Here is a 19,631-nt window from a genome sequence, read left to right as displayed (position 1 = left end):
CAACAATAACTACAACAATAAGGCAACAAAAAAAACTACAACAAGGGCAACAAAAGGGAATAAATAAATAAAATAAATATTAAAAAAAAAAAGAAAGAAAAATATTTATGAAACTACTGGTGAATATTTGTGAGAAGTTGGTGGTAAATATATGTCAAAATATTTTTGAGAAAGAGAAAAATATTTTCCTGTGGTCCGGGAGGTGGCGCAGTGGATAAACCATCAGACTCTCAGGCATAAGGTCCTGAGTTCAATCCCCGGCAGCACATGTACCAGAGTGATGTCTGGCTCTTTCTCTCTCCTCCTATGTTTCTCATTAATAAATAAATAAAATATTTTTTAAAAAATTTTTTTCCTCACAAACAGCAACCAGAGGCTTGAACCTGAGATAAAAGATGTGCCTGTTTAGGTTGATAAGCTTAGTTTGACGTGTTAAAGAAGTTAGTGGTAAATATTTGTGTAAAACTAAGTCAAAATATTTTTGGGACAGAGAAAAATAATTTTCCTCACAAACAGCAACCAGAGTCTCCAGCCTGAAATAAGAGATGCGCCTGTTTAGGTTGGTAAGTTTAGTTTGACATGTTAGACAAGCGCGAACCTAATTGGCTGAGAGGTGGTGTAACTCCACACCCCCAGCGGGGGAAGCATAGGATAGAAAGTCAGTGAAATGAACACTGAACAGACTGACTGAAACGGAGCAATGCCTGACGTCACTCTCCTGCGCCCATCCGCTTGTTTGCACAACCACTTCAGCTCAACCCAGGACCCAGGCTGACCGTTCTTCAGGCTGACCACATCCGGACGTGCAGAGACCAGACTGCCTGCTATCTACGCTGACCACAGACTGCCAAACTGCTCTCTAGGCTGGGCACCAGCATCCGGACCTGCCAGAGAGACCAGACTGGCCAGAGGACATCACTGACGAGACCTTACCTGCACGGTTATAGTTCATAGGAGAGGTACTGGGGAATTGGGATTGTATATGTATTGAATAAAGTGTTGTGACAGACAGAGAGGGGAGAGAAAGACACCTGCAGACCTGCTTCACCGCTTGTGAAGCGACTCCGCTGCAGGTGGGGAGTCCGGGGCTCTAACCGAGATCCTTACTCTGGTCCTTGCGCATCACGCCACGTGCGCTTAACCCGCTGCGCTACCGCCTGACTCCCTAAATTTGACTTTTTAATATTTCTAGAAAATGTTTTTTATTAGCTAATACCAACACTCGTAGCAAATTTGTCTCATCACACAAAGAAAAAAGGCCCCTAGAGAGATTACTTTGTGGAGAGAACACAGGCTTTCCAAGTCTGAAGGCCCTAGGTTCCACACATAGCAGTACCATATATGACCACAAAATGCTCTGATCAGTCTTTCTCTCAGAAAAACAAACAAATCTGGATGTCGGGCATTAGCGCAGCGGGTTAAATGCATGCAGCACAAAGCACAAGGACCTGCGTAAGGATCACCTGCAGGGGAGTCGCTTCATAGGTGGTGAAGCAGGTCTGCAGGTGTCTATCTTTCTCTCCCCATCTCTGTCTTCCCCTCCTCTCTCCATTTCTCTCTGTCCTATCAAACGACGACATCAGTAACTACAACAATGAAACGAGGGCAACAAAAGGGGATGAATAAATAAAAATAAAAAAATAAATATAAAAGTTAAAAAGTTTTTTCTAAAAAATATTTTAAAAAAACAAACTCTTTTGTGACAGAGGTAATATAATGGCTATGCAAAGAGACTAACGCCTGAGCCTCCAAGGTCTCAGGCTCAATTCCCCACACCACCATAAGCCAGAGATGAGCAGTGTTCTGGTAAAATAAAACTTAAAACTTTTTTTTTTTAAGTTGCACTTTAAAAACATAAATAAAACTTTTAATGATACTAAGTGAATTGAATGTCTTTGCCTCTCCCCCTTTTTGCTTGCCCACACTCACCAAGTCTAAGATTCCCTGAGTTCCAACTGTGCCCTCAAAATAAACACATCCGTGTGGTCTGGGAAATGGCACAGTGGATAAAGCACTGGATTCTCCAGCATGAGGTCCTGAGTTCAATCCCCAACAGCACATGTACCAGAGTGATATCTGGCTCTCTCTCTCCTCCTATCTTTCTCATAAATAAATAAAAATCTTTAAATATACACACACACACACACACACACACACATATCCTTTCCTGCACCTACTTTCCCAACTCAAAGCTGTTTATCAAAGTAGCCAAGGGTCACAATACCTTCTGGAGGTAGAGGACACACACCAGCTGGTTGAGAGAATTGGATTATGATGAAAATAATCTTTTTGTTCACAGTCCAGAAGGTGGTAGAGTAAATAAGGCATTCAACTCTCAAGAATGAGGTCCTGGAGTTTGATCCCAAGCATAACATGTACCAGAGTGATATTGCCTCTCTCTTACAAATGCATATATATTACAAAATATGAATATTTTTGCTCAGTAGTTATTACTATACTTGATATTATTCAGTCATGTTCTATATTAATTAAAGAAAAATAAGTAACCTCTGTTTTACTCTAAAATACAGCATAAGACTATGCTATCTTTTTTTAAAATTTCTTTTTTGGGAATTAGTGGTTTACAGTCAATAGTAAAATACAATAGTTTGTACATGTGTAACATTTATCAGTTTTCCACATTTCCATTCAACCCTCACTAAGTCATGTTCCAGGACCTGAACCCTCTTTCCTGCCCTACAGTCTCTTACTTTGGTGCAAAATACAACAACTCCAGTCCAAGTTCCGCTTTGTGTTTTCCCTTCACTATCTTCTTTTTAAAAAACAAATTATCCTTTTTAAAAAAGTTTTTATTTTATTTTATTTTCCCTCCAGGGTTATTGCTGGGCTCGGTGCCTGCACCACTCCTGGAGGCCAGTTTTTTCTCCCTTTTTGTTGTAGCCTCGTTGTGGCTATTATTATTGCCATTGTTGATGTTGTTTGTTGCTGGATAGAACAGAGAGAAATGGAGAGAGGAGGGGAAGACAGAGATGGGGAGAGAAAGATAGACACCTGCAGACCTGCTTCACTGCCTGTGAAGCGACTCCCCTGCAGGTGGGGAGCCGGGGGTTGGAACTGGGATCCTTACGCTGGTCTCTGCACTTTGCGCCACATGCGCTTAACCCACTGCGCCACCGCCCGACCCCCTTTATTTTATTTTTATAATGACAGAGAAATTGAGACGGAAGTGGAGATAAAGAGATAAAAAAAAAAAAAGGACACCTGCCATACTACTTCAACAATCATGAAGCTTCTCCCCTGCAGGTGGGACCTGGGGCTTGAACACCGTTCTTGTGCATTGTAATGTGTACACTCTAAAGAGTGCACCACCCCCCAGCCCCTGTACTATCTTCTTCTTTTAGTAATGTCTTTATTTTCCTTATCTTTTTTTTTTTGATAGAGACAGAGAAATTGAAAGGGGAGAGGGGAAAGCAAGAAAAAGAGAGAGAGAGAGAGAGAGAAAGAAGAGAGACACCTGTAGCACTGCCTTAATGCTCATGAAACTTCCCCTTTGCAGGTGAAGACCAGGAGCTTGAACTCAGGACCTTGTGCATAGTAACATATACGCTTAACAAGGTGTGCCAAAATTTGACCTTAGGTTATCTTCTTAAACTGTTAAGTAAGTCCTCTAAAACTAAACCCCATATGTACCTTTCAGACATCCGCCTATCCTAGGTCTGTTTATTCCTTTTTTTTAAACCAGAGCACTGCTCAGTTCTGGTTTATGGTGTGACAGGGGGATTGAACATAGGACTTAGGAGCCTCAGGCATGAGAATCTGTTTGCATAACTATTATGCTATCTACCCAGCCCAGGTCTAAGTTTATTCCTCGTAGTGTGCCTTGGTATAAGGGGAAAAAATGATAAAACAAGGAAAAACTCTTATTTTCTTCTCGTCAATATTGAAACAAACAGTATTAATATCTACCTCTTTGCATGAAAATATTAAGAAACATAATTCTACTTCTAGAGAATTAAATACTTGGATAAGTTAGTCACAATCTTGAATATACTAAATGGGTACTTCCAGAAACTAACAGTAATCGCTCATGAGCAATTTTAGTAAATAAAGATAAAAATTAATAGTATTTAATCTCCCCCTTCCTTTTCAATTTCTGTCTCTATTCAATAAATAAATAAAAGTAATACAAATAAAATATTAAAAAAAGAAAAAAGAGGGGCCAGGTGGTTGTGAACCTGGTTAATTGCACACACTACAGTGCACAAAGCCCCAAGTTCAAGCCCCTGGTCCCCACCTGCAGGGGGAAAGCTTCACGAGTGGTGAAGCAGGGTTGCATGTGTCTCTCTGTCTCTTACTCTATCTCCCCTCCTCTCAATTTCTCCCTGTCTCTACCTAATAAAGATTACAATTAAAAAAATTAAATAAAAACATTTTTTTTAAAAAAGACTTGGAGAGGTAGACAAAGATAAGGAGAGACAAGACACCTGTAGCACTACTTCATCATTTGTGAAGCTCCTCCCTGAAGGTGGGACTAGAGGCCTGACCATGATAACATGTGTGTTCTACTGGGAAAGCTACCACACATGATTGTCTTTATCATATGTTATTTCTTTAAATGTTGCAGTTTTCAACAACCTATGAATATTGTTAAATATAGACTATATTTAAAAATAAAGCACAAAACTATCCAGAGAAATCATCTACTCAGAAGGTCATAGCCGTCCCTTGATAATCTCAATCATGTACTGACCTCTCACTATGGCTTCCCTATGCTTCTTCCTTGGGTACTGCTACCCTGTGAGGAAGGGACACAGTACAGGGCATCAGCTTTGTGTCACTATAATCATGACTCAGTTACAGAGAGGGGGTTGACTCTCATTTCATGGATTAGTTGCTGTCTGTGGATCACAGACAAGAAGGGAAGCCCAATGGTGACAGTGGTAGGACATTGCCAATGGGAGTGTCCTCACAGAATGATGCCTTAACAAAACTTACAAGGTCTGCTGGGATGAGCTTTGTTTTCTGTTGGAAAGAAGTTATGGACTGACAACCTGTTTCTAAGATCTTGGGAGAACTATGGTGGTTATCATTGAAGGTTGAGGGTTGGGGGTCACAGAACTTCAGTGGTGGGAGTGGTTTTTCCAAGTTAAACAAATAGAAAGACCCAGGAGTTTGACCTCCCCCCTCAACCAGGTTCCTATCTTAGCACCTTCTCCTGTAGTCCTGAATAAACTCCTCCTCAGTCACTCAAAGAACATGAAGGAAATCTAAAACCTCACCAATGTCTATCATACCTATTCCAACTTCATCTAAAAGAGATCACTAAAAATGCACTAAATATACCAACATACTCTCAACTTCCTTCTTTTTTTTCTTTTTTTTTTTAACCAGAGACCACTCAGCTCTGGTTTATAGTAATGCTGGGGATTGAACCCGGGACCTTTGGCATGAAAGGCTTTTTTGCATAACCATTATGCTATCTCCCCAGCCCTCAATTTTCTTCTTTAAAAAACCCTATCTTCAGAGAGTGCACAGAATTGTGAACTACAGAGAAACATGTATCAGTTAGAATGATAGGATCTACTTCATTACATCTTCCATTGCTACTTGGGCAAATTATTTTTCCTCTCAAGGCTTACTTTCCTCAGCATTTAAATTAGTGTATAGGGGGGTCGGGCGGTGGCGCAGTGGGTTAAGTGCACGTTGCTCAAAGCCAAAGGACCGGTGTAAGGATCCCGGTTGGAGCCCACGGCTCCCCACCTGCAGGGGAGTCGCTTCACAGGTGGTGAAGCAGGTCTGCAGGTGTCTATCTTTCTCTCCTTCCCTGTCTTCCCCTCCTCTCTCCATTTCTCTGTCATATCCAACAACGAACAACATCAACAATGGTAATAATAATAACCACAACAAGGCTACATCAAGGGCAACAAAAGGGGGAAAAAATGGCCTCCAGGAGCGGTGGATTCATGGTGCAGGCACCGAGCCCTGCAATAACCCTAGAGGAAAAAAAATATATACAGTGGATAAAGAATTAGGGATTATTCCCCTAGTTCTAGAATACTTACATGGCTTAGTCATTAGGAGTTCATAATTCTCTCCTAAGAACTTACATTTAAAAATTATCATTTGCGTGGTCCCGGAGAAGGCGCAGTGGTAATGCTTTGGACTCTCAAGCATGAGGTCCCTGAGTTTGATCCCCGGCACCACATATGCCAGAGTGATGTCTGGTTCTTTCTCCTCCTCTTTCTCATAAATAAATAAAATCTTTAAAATATATATATATATCATTTGCATATGTGAACTTTTCTAGAGAAGTCTGTTGTTTTTATCAAATTGCTACAAGTATCCCCATCAAGATCCCAAGCACATTTTTTAGGAGAATAGAACAAATGCTACAAATGTTTATCTGGAACCAGGAAAGAACTAGAATTGCCAAAACAATCTTGAGAAAAAAGAACAGAACTGGAGGCATCACACTCCCAGATCTCAAATTGTATTATAGGGCCATTGTCATCAAAACTGCTTGGTACTGGAACATGAACAGAGACACTGACCAGTGGAATAGAATTGAAAGCCCAGAAATGAGGTCCCACACCTATGGACATCTAATCTTTGACAAAGGGGCCCAGACTATTACATGGGGAAAGCAGAGTCTCTTCAATAAATGGTGTTGGAAACAACGGGTTGAAACATGCAGAAGAATGAAACTGAATCACTGTATTTCACCAAATACAAAAGTAAATTCCAAGTGGATCAAGAACTTGGATGTTAGACTACAAACTATCAAATACTTAGAGGAAAATATTGGCAGAACTCTTTTCAGCATAAATTTTAAAGACATCTTCAATGAAACAAATCCAATTACAAAGAAGACTAAGGCAAGTATAAACCTATGGGACTACATCAAATTAAAAAGCTTCTTCACAGCAAAAGAAACCACTACCCAAACCAAGAGACCCCTCACAGAATGGGAGAAGATCTTTACATGCCATACATCAGATAAGAGTTTAATAACCAACATATATAAAGAGCTTGCCAGACTCAACAACAAGACAACAAATAACCCCATCCAAAAATGGGGGGAGGACTTGGACAGAATATTCACCACAGAAGAGATCCAAAAGGCCGAGAAACACATGAAAAAATGCTCCAAGTCTCTGATTGTCAGAGAAATGCAAATCAAGACAACAATGAGATATCACTTCACTCCTGTGAGAATGTCACACATCAGAAAAGGTAACAGCAGCAAATGCTGGAGAGGGTGTGGGGTCAAAGGAACCCTCCTACACTGCTGGTGGGAATGTCAGTTGGTCCAACCTCTGTGGAGAACAGTCTGAGAACTCTCAGAAGGCTAGAAATGGACCTACTCTATGACCCTGCAATTCCTCTCCTGGGGATATATCCTAAGGAACTCAACACATCCATCCAAAAAGATCTGTGTACACATATGTTCTTGGCAGCACAATTTGTAATAGCCAAAACCTGGAAGCAACCCAGGTGTCCAACAACAGATGAGTGGCTGAGCAAGTTGTGGTCTATATACACAATGGAATACTACTCAGCTGTAAAAAATGGCGACTTCACCGTTTTCAGCCGATCTTGGATGGACCTTGAAAAATTCATATTATGTGAAATAAGTATGAAACAGAAGGATGAATATGGGATGATCTCACTCTCAGGCCCAAGTTGAAAAACAAGATCAGAAAAGAAAACACAAGTAGAACCTGAAATGGAATTGGCGTATTGCCCTCAAGTAAAAGACTCTGGGGTGGGTGGGTGGGGAGAATACAGGTCCATGAAGGATGATAAATGACATAGTGGGGGTTGTATTGTTAAATGGGAAACTGGGGAATGTTATGCATGTACAAACTATTGTATTTACTGTTGAATGTAAAACATTAATTCCCCAATAAAGAAATAATTTTTTTTTTTAAATTGCTACAAGTGGTAGCCTTCCTCCCCCACCCACAAAAAACAAAAAAAAACTTCAAATGTTTTACTAGGCACTATCTATGAGTTAGACATTGTGCTAAAGTGTTATGTACATTAACTCGTGGAACCTTCACAATAACCCTTTAAGTTATATATAAATACCATTATCATTATCCTCATTTCACAGATGAAGAAAATAAATCTCAGAAGGGTGGGGGTATAGCATAATGGTTATGCAAAGAGACTTACATGCCTGAGGCTCTCAAGTCCCAGGTTCAATCCCCCAAACCGCCATAAGCCAGAACTGAGCAGTGCTGATTTAAAAAAAGAAGAAAAGAAACCTAGGAGTCCAGGTTTCTTTTTGTTTGTTTCTTTTTCTTTTTTGTTGTCACTGGGACTTCAATGCATATGGCCAATGTTTTCAGATAGAGAGACAGAGAGAATGAGAGATCAATCATGCTACTAGAGTTTCCCCCAGTGCCTTGAAGGCTGAAGACTTCCATCTGTATTTCACAAGAAGTCTCCAGGCTCTGTTAGGTGAGATAACCTCTAAACCCTACAATTCTATGACTCTGTTTTCATTTAAATTAATACTGAGGCTGGGGAGACAGCATAATGTCCTGAGGCTCTGAGGTTCCAGGTTCAATCTCCAGCACCTCCATAAGCCAGAGCTGAGCAATGCTCTGGTCTTTCTATGTCTTGTTCTCCCTCAATAAAATTTTAAAAATATTTTTAAAAGGGGGCCAGGTGGTGGCACACCTGGTTATGAGCACGTTATAATCCACAAGGACCTGGGTCCCCACCTGCAGGGAAAAAGCTTTGTGAGTGCTGAAGCAGTACTGCTGGTGTTTCTCTGTCTCCTTCTCTATCACCCCTTTCCTTCTCAATTTCTGGTTGTCTCTATCCAATAAAGATAATAAAAAACTTAAAAGGGGCCAGGCAATGGCACACATGGTTAAGCGCACACATTGCAGTGTGCAAGGTGGCAGGTTCAAGCCCCTGGTCCCTACTTGCCGAGGGAAAGCTTCACAAGCAGTGGAGCAGAGCTTCAGGTATCTCTTTGTCTCTCCCTCCACTCTCAATTCCTCTCTGTTTCTACCCAATAATAAAATAAAAACATTTAAAAATTTGAAAATTAAAGTCATAAAAAATAATAATATTGATAGTTTTCTTTTAAATTATTTATCCCAGGACCAGGCAGTAGCACACCCAACAAAGCAAACATATCACCATGTGCAAGGCCCAAGGGTTCAAACCCCATTTCTACCTACGGGGGGAGGGGGTTAGCTTCATGAGTGAACAGTGCTGCATATGGCCAATGTTTTCAGATAGAGGGACAGTGTCTTTCTTTTTTCTTTCTTTTTCTTTTTTTTAAATTTTTTATACCTATTTTCCATTTTGTTGCCCTTGTTTTTCTTTTTTATATTTATTTATTTTCCCTTTTGTTGTCCTTGTTTCTTATTGTTGCTGTAGTTACCATTGTTGTTGTTATTAACGTCATCGTTGTTGGATAGGACAGAGAGAAATGGAGAGAGGAGGGGAAGACAGAAAGGGGAAGAGAAAGACAGACACCTGCAGACCCTGTGAAGCGAAGCCCCTGCAGGTAGGGAGCCAGGGGCTCCAACAGGGATCTTTACACCAGTCCTTGCGCTTCACGCTACGTGCACCTAATCTGCTGCACTCCTGTGTCTTTCTTTTTCTCGTCCTCTCTCTCTCTCTTTTAATTATCTTTGCTTTCTCCCTGCAGGTGGGGACTGGGAACTTGAACCCAGATCCTTACACATTGTGATATGTGGGCTCAACCAGGTGTGCCACCAACTGACACCCTTTTTTCTTCCTATCTCCCCCTTCCCTTTTAATTTCTTTGTCTTTATTTAAAAAAAAAAAGAAAGAAAGGCCACAAAGAGTGATGGTTTAGGCAACCAATTGGTGTACAGGCACCAAGCCCCAGTAGTAATGCTGGTGGCAATAAAAAATGTGTCCCATTTCCCAATAGTCAATTATTCCTATTTTCAAATCTTTACCCAGAAGAAACAAATTTATAGAGTACCGTAGTGAATACTACTTGGAAAAGAGTTTTAGAGAGCTAATCTGGGGTGGGGGAGACAGCATAATAGTTACGCAAACAGACTCATGCCTGAGGCTCCAAGGTCCCAAATTCAATCCCCCAACAACCATAAACCAGAGTAGAGCAGTCCTCAGATTTTTATAAAAAGGTTAATCTGAGTACAAGACCCAAAGGCATTTTTGGACTCTAGTCTCCAATATACTTTTACTTCTTTTTTTTAAATTTTATTTATTTATTTTCCCTTTTTGTTGCCCTTGTTGTTTTTTATTATCCTTGTAGTTAGTTATTATTGCTGTTGTTGTTGATGTCGTCACTGTTGGATAGGACAGAGAGAAATAGAGAAAGGAGGGGAAGACAGAGACGGGGAGAGAAAGAGATACACCTGCAGACCTGCTTCACCACCTGCAGGTGGGGAGCCGGGGGCTCCAACGGGGATCCTCACACCGGGTCATTGCGCTTTGCAACACGTGTGCTTAACCCGCTGCGCTACCACCGGTCTTCCCTTTTGTTTTTTAAATGAGATAAGTAGAAGCTTACCATATTTTTTAATTTTACTTATTTCATGAGACAGAGGGTAGAGAGACCACAGCAACACTCTGGTACTTCACTTAGGACCTCAGGCTTAGAAGCCCAAAACTCTACAAATATGACACCTCCCAGGATGTTATTTTTTTTTACCTTTTTTAATAAATAATTATTTATAAGAGAAATGCAATGCCAGGTACTAAACTCAGGGCCTCCTGTTTGAGACCTTAATATTTTATCCACCATGCTACCTTCCAGTTTACTATGCTTTTACCTTTACAATTCAAGATTAACCAAAAGATGTATCTGAATCCAATTTATCAATTAATTAATCAACTCTAGTTATTAACCAAGTAATCATATAATTAATGCCTGCTTAAATTCAGATCCAAAATCAAAGTAATAATAAATATGCCACAGTGTTCGTCAGAAAAGGGGATACCGTGTCAGCAATAGCCCCATATACCAACACAATGAGAAAATCATGAAAAAGACATTAGTGCAAGGCCCTGGGCTCCCTTGTTGTCTGGCTTCTCACTCCTATCTCCTGAAAACCACTGACTGCAGCGGAGCCAAGGCCTGAATGATCTTCCACTTGAGATGAAAAAGGTGAGTAGAGGTATTAAGGCACCACCCACCCCAACTGGGAATACAACAGGTGAAATACAAGCAGTTGAAAGCTAGCTTCCAACTTTCCCGGGCATGAACTCTTAACAGCCACCACTCATCATACAGGCATTGGCCTGTCACTCAGTTACACCTGAAAAGGGTTCTGCCAAGGCCGCCCACCTCCTGCCCAAAGTGCCGAGCCACACAAGATACTTCATAAATGGCGGCAAGGCAGAAGTGAATATAATTCCTTATTATTATTACTTTAATTTTTCAACTAGAGCACTGCTCAGTTCTGGTCTATGGTGGTGCGGGGGCCTGAACCTGGGAATTTGAAGACTCAGGCATGAGAGTCTCTTTGCATAACCATTAAGCTATCTACCCTCTGCGTGAATAATTCTTTTGACAGGGGTGTCAAAGAAAAAAACCTATTAAAGGGAAGGAAGGCTGCTGAAACTTTTCACCCAACTCGCATGACCTTTCATCTATGTGCGGGAGACTAAGAAGCAAAAGAAGGAGAAAGGAGACAGGAGGAAGGACCCTGGGTGCAGAGATCACATCTTTTGTCAAGGGTGATGCAACAGGGTCAGAAAGGTGACGAAGGGGAGGAGACGCTGGGAGCTTCTGGGAAGGAAAAAAAAAAAAAAAACCGAGTTGAGTTGGCATCGGAGCGGATAGAGACAGTAAAGAAGCGAGGGACGCGACTATCTGGACCGGGCGGGGACGGAGGGGCTGGTGCAGAGCAGCGCCCGAGAGGAGAGGCAGGCGGCGGGGTGAGGCGTAAAGAGGCTCCGGGCCCCTTCGGGAGAGAGCGGGTCCAAACGCCAGAGCAAAGCCGCGGGGTGGGCAGGAAAGACCGACATGGAGCCCGCGGGGGGACGAGCGAGGAAGGACGGGGTGACCTGCTGGGTAGTGCGGGGACCGAGGGCTGGAGGCGGCAGGCCAGGAGATCCTGCAGCGCCGGGGCAGGAAGAGCGGGGCTGTGAGCGTTACGAGTGGATCGGGGTCCCGGCGCCGGGAGGGAAGAACAGCGGTGACAACGGTCAGCCGGCCCCGCGGGAGCCGAACGGGGCTGTCCGGACTGGAGGCGGCGGCCACCACACCAAGCCAGCTCGGGCTGCAGGAGGGGAGCCCGGGCGCGGGCGCGGAGGGAGGGAAGCGGGTCTCGGGAGGTTGGGGAGAAAGGGCGTCGGGACCGCCGGGGGTCGGCGCCGGCGCGCTCACCGGGACAGGTGCTTCAGGATCTGCTTCTTAATGATCCCGGCCATGGCCGAAGCCGCGGTCCGCGTGGGAGGCGGGCTGGCAGCTGTTGGCCTTTCCAGTCGCAGAGAAGAGGCGGCCCCTCACCTCTCCGCCGAGCGGGGACCGGATGGCACAGCCGCCGCCATGGCGTTTCCCAGCGCCCGGAGCTCCGCCACGATCCCACCCACCCTCGCGGCGCCGTGGCCGCCAGCCGAGAGCGACGCGGAGATACGCGCGGCCGCTCACTCTCCGCAGGCTCGCGGCGGCAGGCGCGCAGCGGTAGGAGGGCGGGGGGCGGAGCGCGCGGGCCGGGGGCGGGGCTGGTGGAGCCGGTGTCTGCCGCTCTGGGCCCGAGGTCCGGAGGGCTTAGCCTCTCTACTGTCAGAGGCTCACGCCAGGCGGTTACATCCAAGGATCTGGAGAAAGCAGCGTACTCGTCATCTTCTTCAGGAATTCCCTGGAGAAAGGTGCAGCTGCTAGCCCATTTGTTGTTCTTTTCCCTCACACATTGACTCGCGTCAGCCCCACTCCGGGGTCTGTCGGGGTGTGTCTCCAGGGCCTCACAGGCCATTCTGGGCTCAGAGGAGAGGGGGAGCTGATGTTGTTCATCCTCTTTGTCCCCCTCTTCGCTTCTAAAGGACAGCTGTCTTCTCAGTATCTAAGGGGGGCACTGCAGACGGATGCCCTCCCAGATGGCCCTTGTTGTTAAAATGACAGGAGACCAGCTTCAGTTTACGTAAAAAGAAACTGAAAACTAGAGATATTGTTGAAAGAAACTTACCCTAGGTTACTACTACTTAGGGAGTCTCCGAACTAAGATTCAGCCCACTTACTGGCTCTGTAGGCCCAGGGGGGAAAGTGCCTGTTTTCTGAGCTTAAACCTTCGAGCAAAATCATAAGCAAATTATTTCCCTGAGCCTCATATACATAAAGTCTGACGACCATTTCATTTTTAAAAAATTGTTTTCATTTTCTTCCTTTATTTTTTTAATATTTATTCCCTTTTGTTGCCCTTGTTATTATTGTTGTCGTGGTTGTTGGATAGGACAGAGAGAAATGGAGAGAGGAGGGGAAGACAGGAGGGAAGAGAAAGATGGAAACCTGCAGATCTGCTTCACCGCCTGTGAAGCGACTCCCCTGCAGGTGGGGAACCAGGGGCCCGAACCGGGATCCTTACCGGGATCCTTACCGGGATCCTTATGCCGGTCCTTGCGCTTTGCGCCACCTGCGCTTAACCCGCTGCGCTATCGCCGGACTCCCGACCATTTCATTTTAACATTCGTTCTTGACATTAAGAATACATTTATGGTGTGGTGATCATACAATCTTGTAACGTACTGTTAACAAAATTTTAAATTATAATAAAAGAGAGTACATGTACATAAAACAAAAATCAAGATGTCTCCCTTTCTCCTGTCCTCAACCATTCATTTCCTTTCCCTAAAATAATGTTTCCTCATTCCAGAGATAGTCTAAAAATAGTCAACCGTGTAAATGTTGAGTTTTTTAAATAAGCAAAACTTCATACATTACTATGCCTCTTGATCATAGTAAGTTCAGTTTCTCCCAGAAGTTACTCCAACATTACTTTGTATTTGCTTGTTTGCTTATGGAGCTCAGGCCTGGAGCATGCATGGTTTCACCTCTCCAGGTCACTTTTTGTTTTTTGCCTCCAAAGTTATCTCTGGGGCTCGGTGCCTGCACTACAAATTCACTGCTCTTAGCAGCCATCTTTTTTCCCCCACTGTTGTTGCTGCTGTTATTACTGGACAGGAGAGAAATTGAGAGTGGAGGGGAAGGCAGAGGAGAGACACCTGCAGACCTGCTTCACCACTTGTGATGTGACCTCCTTGCAGGTGAGGAGCTGGGGGCTTGAAGCAAGACCCTTGCACCTGTCCTTAAATTTCGTACTATATGCACTTAATCCAGACCTTCCACCTTCTGCACCCCATAATGACCCTTGGTCCATGCTCCCAGAAGGTTACAGAATAGGAAGGCTAGTGTGGTCCAGGAGATGGTGCAGTGGATAAAGCATTGGACTCTCAAGCATGAGGTCCTGAGTTCAATCCCTGGGAGCACATGTACCAGAGTGATGTCTGGTTCTTTCTCTCTCTCCTCCTATCTTTCTCATTAATAAAATAAATGAATAAATAAACAAACAATAAAACAAGGACAACAAAAGGGAATAAATATAAAAAAAAAAAGAATGGGAAAGCTATCAGGGGAGGGGGTGGGATATGGAGTTCTGGTGGTGGGAATTGTACCCTTCTTATCCTATGGCCTTGGCAGTGTTTCCATTTTATAAATAAATTAATTAAAACATTTAGTAAATTACTGCATCAAATTTTCTTAATTATTGAAACAAAATCATACTTTCTGAGTTTGACAACTAAAACCATGATCATATATTTTTCCACTTTTAAATTTTATTTATTATGGATAGAGACAGAGAGAAATTGACATGGGGGGGTAAGAGATAAAGACACCTGCAGCACTGTTTTTACCCCTTGTGAAGCCTCTCGTCTGAACACAGGGACCTGGGGCTTAAAGCTAGGATCTTGCACAACGTATGTGTACTCAACTGGGTGCACCATCACCTGGACCCTAACCATAGTTATATTGAGGATGTATTTATTCTTAAAAAGTACACACATCAGTATCTATGGTAAAGGATATATAGGCAACCTCTCAGATCATTCAAAAATAAGTAAATTGGGAGTCCGGCGGTAGTGCAGAGGGTTAAGCGCACGTGGTGCAAAGCGCCAGGACCAGCATAAGGATCCCGGTTTGAGCCCCCGGCTCCCCACCTGCAGGGGAGTTGCCTCACAGGAGGTGAAGCAGGTCCGTAGGTCTCTCCTTCGTTCCCCTTCTGTCTTCCCCTCCTCTCTCCATTTCTCTCTGTCCTGTCCAACAGCAACGAAATCAATAACAACGACAACTACAATAAAACAAGGAATAAATAAAAATTAAAAATATATATATTTTTAAAAAAGTAAATAGAGACAAGCTGCTACTAATAAATGATTCTAATAAAAAGGTATTCAAGTCTTATTTGTACAATTCTTGCAGATTTTCTGTAAGAATGAAATTCACCCTCCTCATCCTCACAATAAGGACAATTATTAACATTCAGATAATTTTATTTTTGCACTTGTCTAAAATACAATGATTCTATATTGGAGTCTAAAGTAAGGAAAATGTTGGAGTCTGTCTTAGGAGGGGAGATTATGTGTCTATTTAGCTAATATTAAGGTTTCCATGAAAAACAATTTACCAAGTAATCTTTAATTTTTTAAAATATTTATTTTCTTTTTGTTGCCTTTGTTGTTTTTATTGTCGTCGTTGTTGGATAGGACAAAGAGAAATGAAGAGAGGAGGGGAAGACAGAGGGGGAGAGAAAGATAGATCTTTCTGACCTGCCTGCCTGCCTGTGAAGCCACTCCCCTACAGATGGTGAGCCGGGGGCTCAAACCCGGATCCTTACGCCAGTCCTTTCACTTTGCGCAAGGTGCGCTTAACCCGTTGCACTACCGCCCCACTCCCCAAGTAAACTTTCATAACACTTCAGTTAGCAAAATCTAAGTAGGCCAGGCTTTTTTCTCCTATTCACCAAATGAATCTAGGAGTCTGAAAGTTAACATCTGACTGAAGGTATGTAATTGGGGCAAATACTTGGTCACCACCAGACTTCTTTCCATACAAGATGACCCAGTTAACCTGTGGCTCTATGCAAGGATCGCATTTCTTTTTTTTTTTTTTTTAATATTTATTTTATTTATTCCCTTTTGTTGCCCTTGTTGTTTTATTGTTGTAGTTATTATTGTTTTTTTTTTTTGTTATTATTGTTGTTGTCGTTGTTGGATAGGACAGAGAGAAATGGAGAGAGGGAGGGGAAGACAGAGAGGAGGAGAGAAAGATAGACACCTGCAGACCTGCTTCACCGCCTGTGAAGCGACTCCCCTGCAGGTGGGGAGCTGGGGTTCGAACCAGGATCCTTATGCCGGTCTTTGTGCTTTGCGCCACCTGCGCTTAGCCCGCTGCACTAAAGCCCGACTCCCTAGGATCCCATTTCTTATATGCTACTTGGAATCAAGGACACTGGCACTCTGACAACCACTAAAGCTGTGGTAGTGGAAATGATCCTAGCATGGACTTCAAGTGCACTCCTAATAATTGTGGATCTATCCACAAAAGAGAAAGCAAGTTTGTTACCCTGCATCGATAATAGCTTCCTCACAGTTCCTAAAATCCAGTAGTGTTTTTCATCAAACCTATACAAATTCTCACATACTTAACTGATACTTTAGAATTACAACATCTTAAGACATAAATTAATAGCAGTATTGTCTTTTTCATAATTTCAAAGAAAATGTCAACTTTTTTTTTAAAACCAAAGCACTTTGCTAAACTCTGATTTATGGTGCTAGGGATTGAGCCTGAGACCTTAGGTGCCTCATACAAAGGCTTTTTGCATAACCGCTCTGCTATCTCCCCACCCAGAAAACGTTTTGCAATCATTTACTATGACAATTAGTCCTAGGACTTTAATATTTTTAATATTAATATATTTATATTTAAAAAATAAATGGGGGTGGACCAGGAGGTGGTGCAATGGATAAAGCATTGGACTCTCAAGCATATGAAGTCTTTTGAGTTTGATCCCTGGCAGCACATGTACCAGAGTGATGTCTGTTCTCTCTCTCTCCCTCCTATCTTTCTTATAAATAAAATCTTATAAAAAAATAAAAATAAACGGGAGGCTGGGCAGTAGTACAGTGGGTTAAGTGCACACGGCATGAAGCCCAAAGAAACTGGCACAAGGATTCCAGTTCAAACACCCCGCACCCCACCTGCCGAGGGATCACAAGTGGTGAAGCAGGTCTGCAGGTGTCTATCTTTTTCTCTCCCCATCTCAATTTCTCTGTCCTATCCAACAACAGCAATAACAACAAAATGGGAAAAATGGACAAGAGTAGTGGATTCGTAGTGCAGGCACCAAGCCCCACCTATAACCCTGGAGGCTGTGTGTGTATGAAAAACAGAGGGAGAACCAGGAGGCAAAAACAAACCATGGGAATAGCACAGTAGAGAAGGCATTAATTGGACTGTCAAACATTAGGTCTTGAGTTTAATATTCAGTATCAGATATGTCAGTGAGGTCTGGTTCTGTCTCTATTCCTGTCTCTCATTAAGTAAATAAAATCTAACTTTTTTTTTTTTTTTTTTTAACCAGAACACTGGTTAGCTCTGGTGGTGCTGGCAATTTAACCTGGGACTTGGGAGCCTCAGACATGAGTGTCTGTTTCCATCACCATGCTATCCCCCCACTAAGAAATCTTTTTTTTATTTTGCCACCAGGTTATTGCTGGGGCTCAATGCCAGCACTACTAATCCATCACTCTCAGTGGCCTTTTTTAAAAAAATTTTTATTTATAAAAAGGAAACACTGACAAAAAACATAGGATGAGAAGGGTACAATTCCACACAGTTCCTACCACCAAAACTCCGTATCCCATCCCCTCCCGTTAGCTTTCCTATTCTTTACCCCTCTGGGAGTATGGACCCAGGGTCATTATGGGGTGCAGAAGGTGGAAGGTCTGGCTTCTGTAATTGCTTTTCCGATGAACACGGGTGTTGGCAGGTCAATCCATTCTCCCAGCCTGTCTCTCACTTTCCCTAGTGGGGTGGGGCTCTGGGGAAGCAGGACACATTGGTGGGGTCGTCTGCCCAGGGAAGTCCAGTTGGCATCAGGTTAGCATCTGGAACCTGGTGGCTGAAAAAAAGACTTAACTAATTGTTGACTAATCATGAACCTAAAGGCTGGAATAGTTCAGATGAAGTGTTGGGGGGGGTCTCCATTTTGTAGATAGCTAGTAGGCCTATTTTAGTTATATTCCAAAGGGCCCATGACTATACTAGTTTTTTGGTTTTTTTTTTTCCTGAGCCTGACATCTGATATACAGGTGCATTCAAGTTATTGTCTGAAGAGATGACGTCATGGCTGCAAAAAGGACCAGAAAACTGGAACAGGGAAGAGTAGCTCCTAAATATGGGAAAGGGGTATAAATGTTGTTGACTGTAAACCCCATCGATTTGATGTGATCTGGGGCCCATATTCAGCTTAGGAGTCTATGTAACCTCTGCATCCCTGTAGAGCTGAGCTCAATTTCTGTGGTCATGAGTAGGAACATTCCAAGCTGCCCCAATCTCAGGACCCATCTTCCTCAGGTGGAACGTAAGACTTTTTCTTTTTTTTTGACAGGACAGAAATTGAGATGGGAGGAGGAGATAGAGAAATATAGACATGTGCAGACCTGGTTGTCCACTCCTAAAGTTTCCCCTTGCAGGTGGGGAGCTCTAAACTGAGTCCTTGTACTTGGTAATATGTGCACTTAACAAGGGGTGCCACTGCCTGGCCCCTCTAGTAATAAATTTCAAAATAATGGGGCTGGGAGTCGAGCGGTGGTGCTGCTGCGGGTTAAGTGCACATGGAGCAAAGCTGAAGGATCCCGGTTCAAGCTCCCACTTCCCCACCTGCAGGGGAATCGATTCACAGGTGGTGAAGCAGGTCTGCAGGTGTCTAGCTTTCTCTCCCCCTCTCTGCCTTCCCCTCCTCTTTCCATTTCTCACTGTCCTATCCAACAATGACATCAGTAACAATAAGAACTACAACAATAAAACAAGGGCAACAAAAGGGAATAAATATTAAAAATAAATAAGTAATGGGGACAGGTGGTGGCGCACCTGGTTGAATGCACATTACAATGCTCAGGGACTCAGGATCTCCCCCTACTCTTTCGATTTCTGGCTGTCTCTATGCAATAAATAAAGATAATAAATAAATCTTAAAATAATGATAATAAAAGTAAATAACAGTGCTATTATTCCTACTGTAAAGTGTTTTTTTTTTCTGTTATTGTTTTACATGTGTGTGTTTACGCTACTCTGGCGTATGCTCAGGACCTCAAGCAAGAGAATAACACCATCCACAAGAAAGTGCTTGAGTCTCAGGTTCAATGTATAGCACCACTATAGTCAAAGCTGAGCAGTGTGCTGGTCTCTCTGCCATTTAAAATATATACATTTAGAGTAAGTTTCCTAACTAAAGTTCAAGAAAAAGAGGGACTGAAAGGAGAAGTTGAGGTTAAGATAATTCATGTCATTTTAGCTGACATATACACACTACAGTTTTTCTCCTTACTTCAGCAGAAAAGACTTCTTAAAAAAAATTTCCACTTAGTACACAAAGTATTACATGAAAAATCAAGCAATTGGGCTGTTATTTTAATAAGTAAAA

The 19,631-nt window shown here is 42.9% G+C and overlaps 1 protein-coding gene across 1 annotated transcript in view; it reads right to left on the bottom strand.

Annotated features, from left to right (window-relative positions):
• The window catches only part of BLTP3A (bridge-like lipid transfer protein family member 3A), an 85,494-nt gene extending 72,984 nt beyond the window's left edge, over positions 1–12,510 (bottom strand). Inside the window, exon 1 of the mRNA XM_060189647.1 lies at positions 12,317–12,510. Within this exon, the coding sequence (XP_060045630.1) occupies positions 12,317–12,360 (44 nt within the window). The 5' untranslated portion in view covers positions 12,361–12,510. The remainder of the gene's footprint in view (positions 1–12,316) is intronic.
• Positions 12,511–19,631: the final 7,121 nt, after the last annotated feature.

The sequence above is a fragment of the Erinaceus europaeus genome, chromosome 4, assembly GCF_950295315.1.
Source record: "Erinaceus europaeus chromosome 4, mEriEur2.1, whole genome shotgun sequence".
In the NCBI taxonomy this organism is placed as follows: domain Eukaryota; kingdom Metazoa; phylum Chordata; class Mammalia; order Eulipotyphla; family Erinaceidae; genus Erinaceus; species Erinaceus europaeus.
The sequence above is the reverse complement of the archived record's forward strand: the minus strand, read 5'-3'. Positions and strand labels throughout refer to the sequence as shown.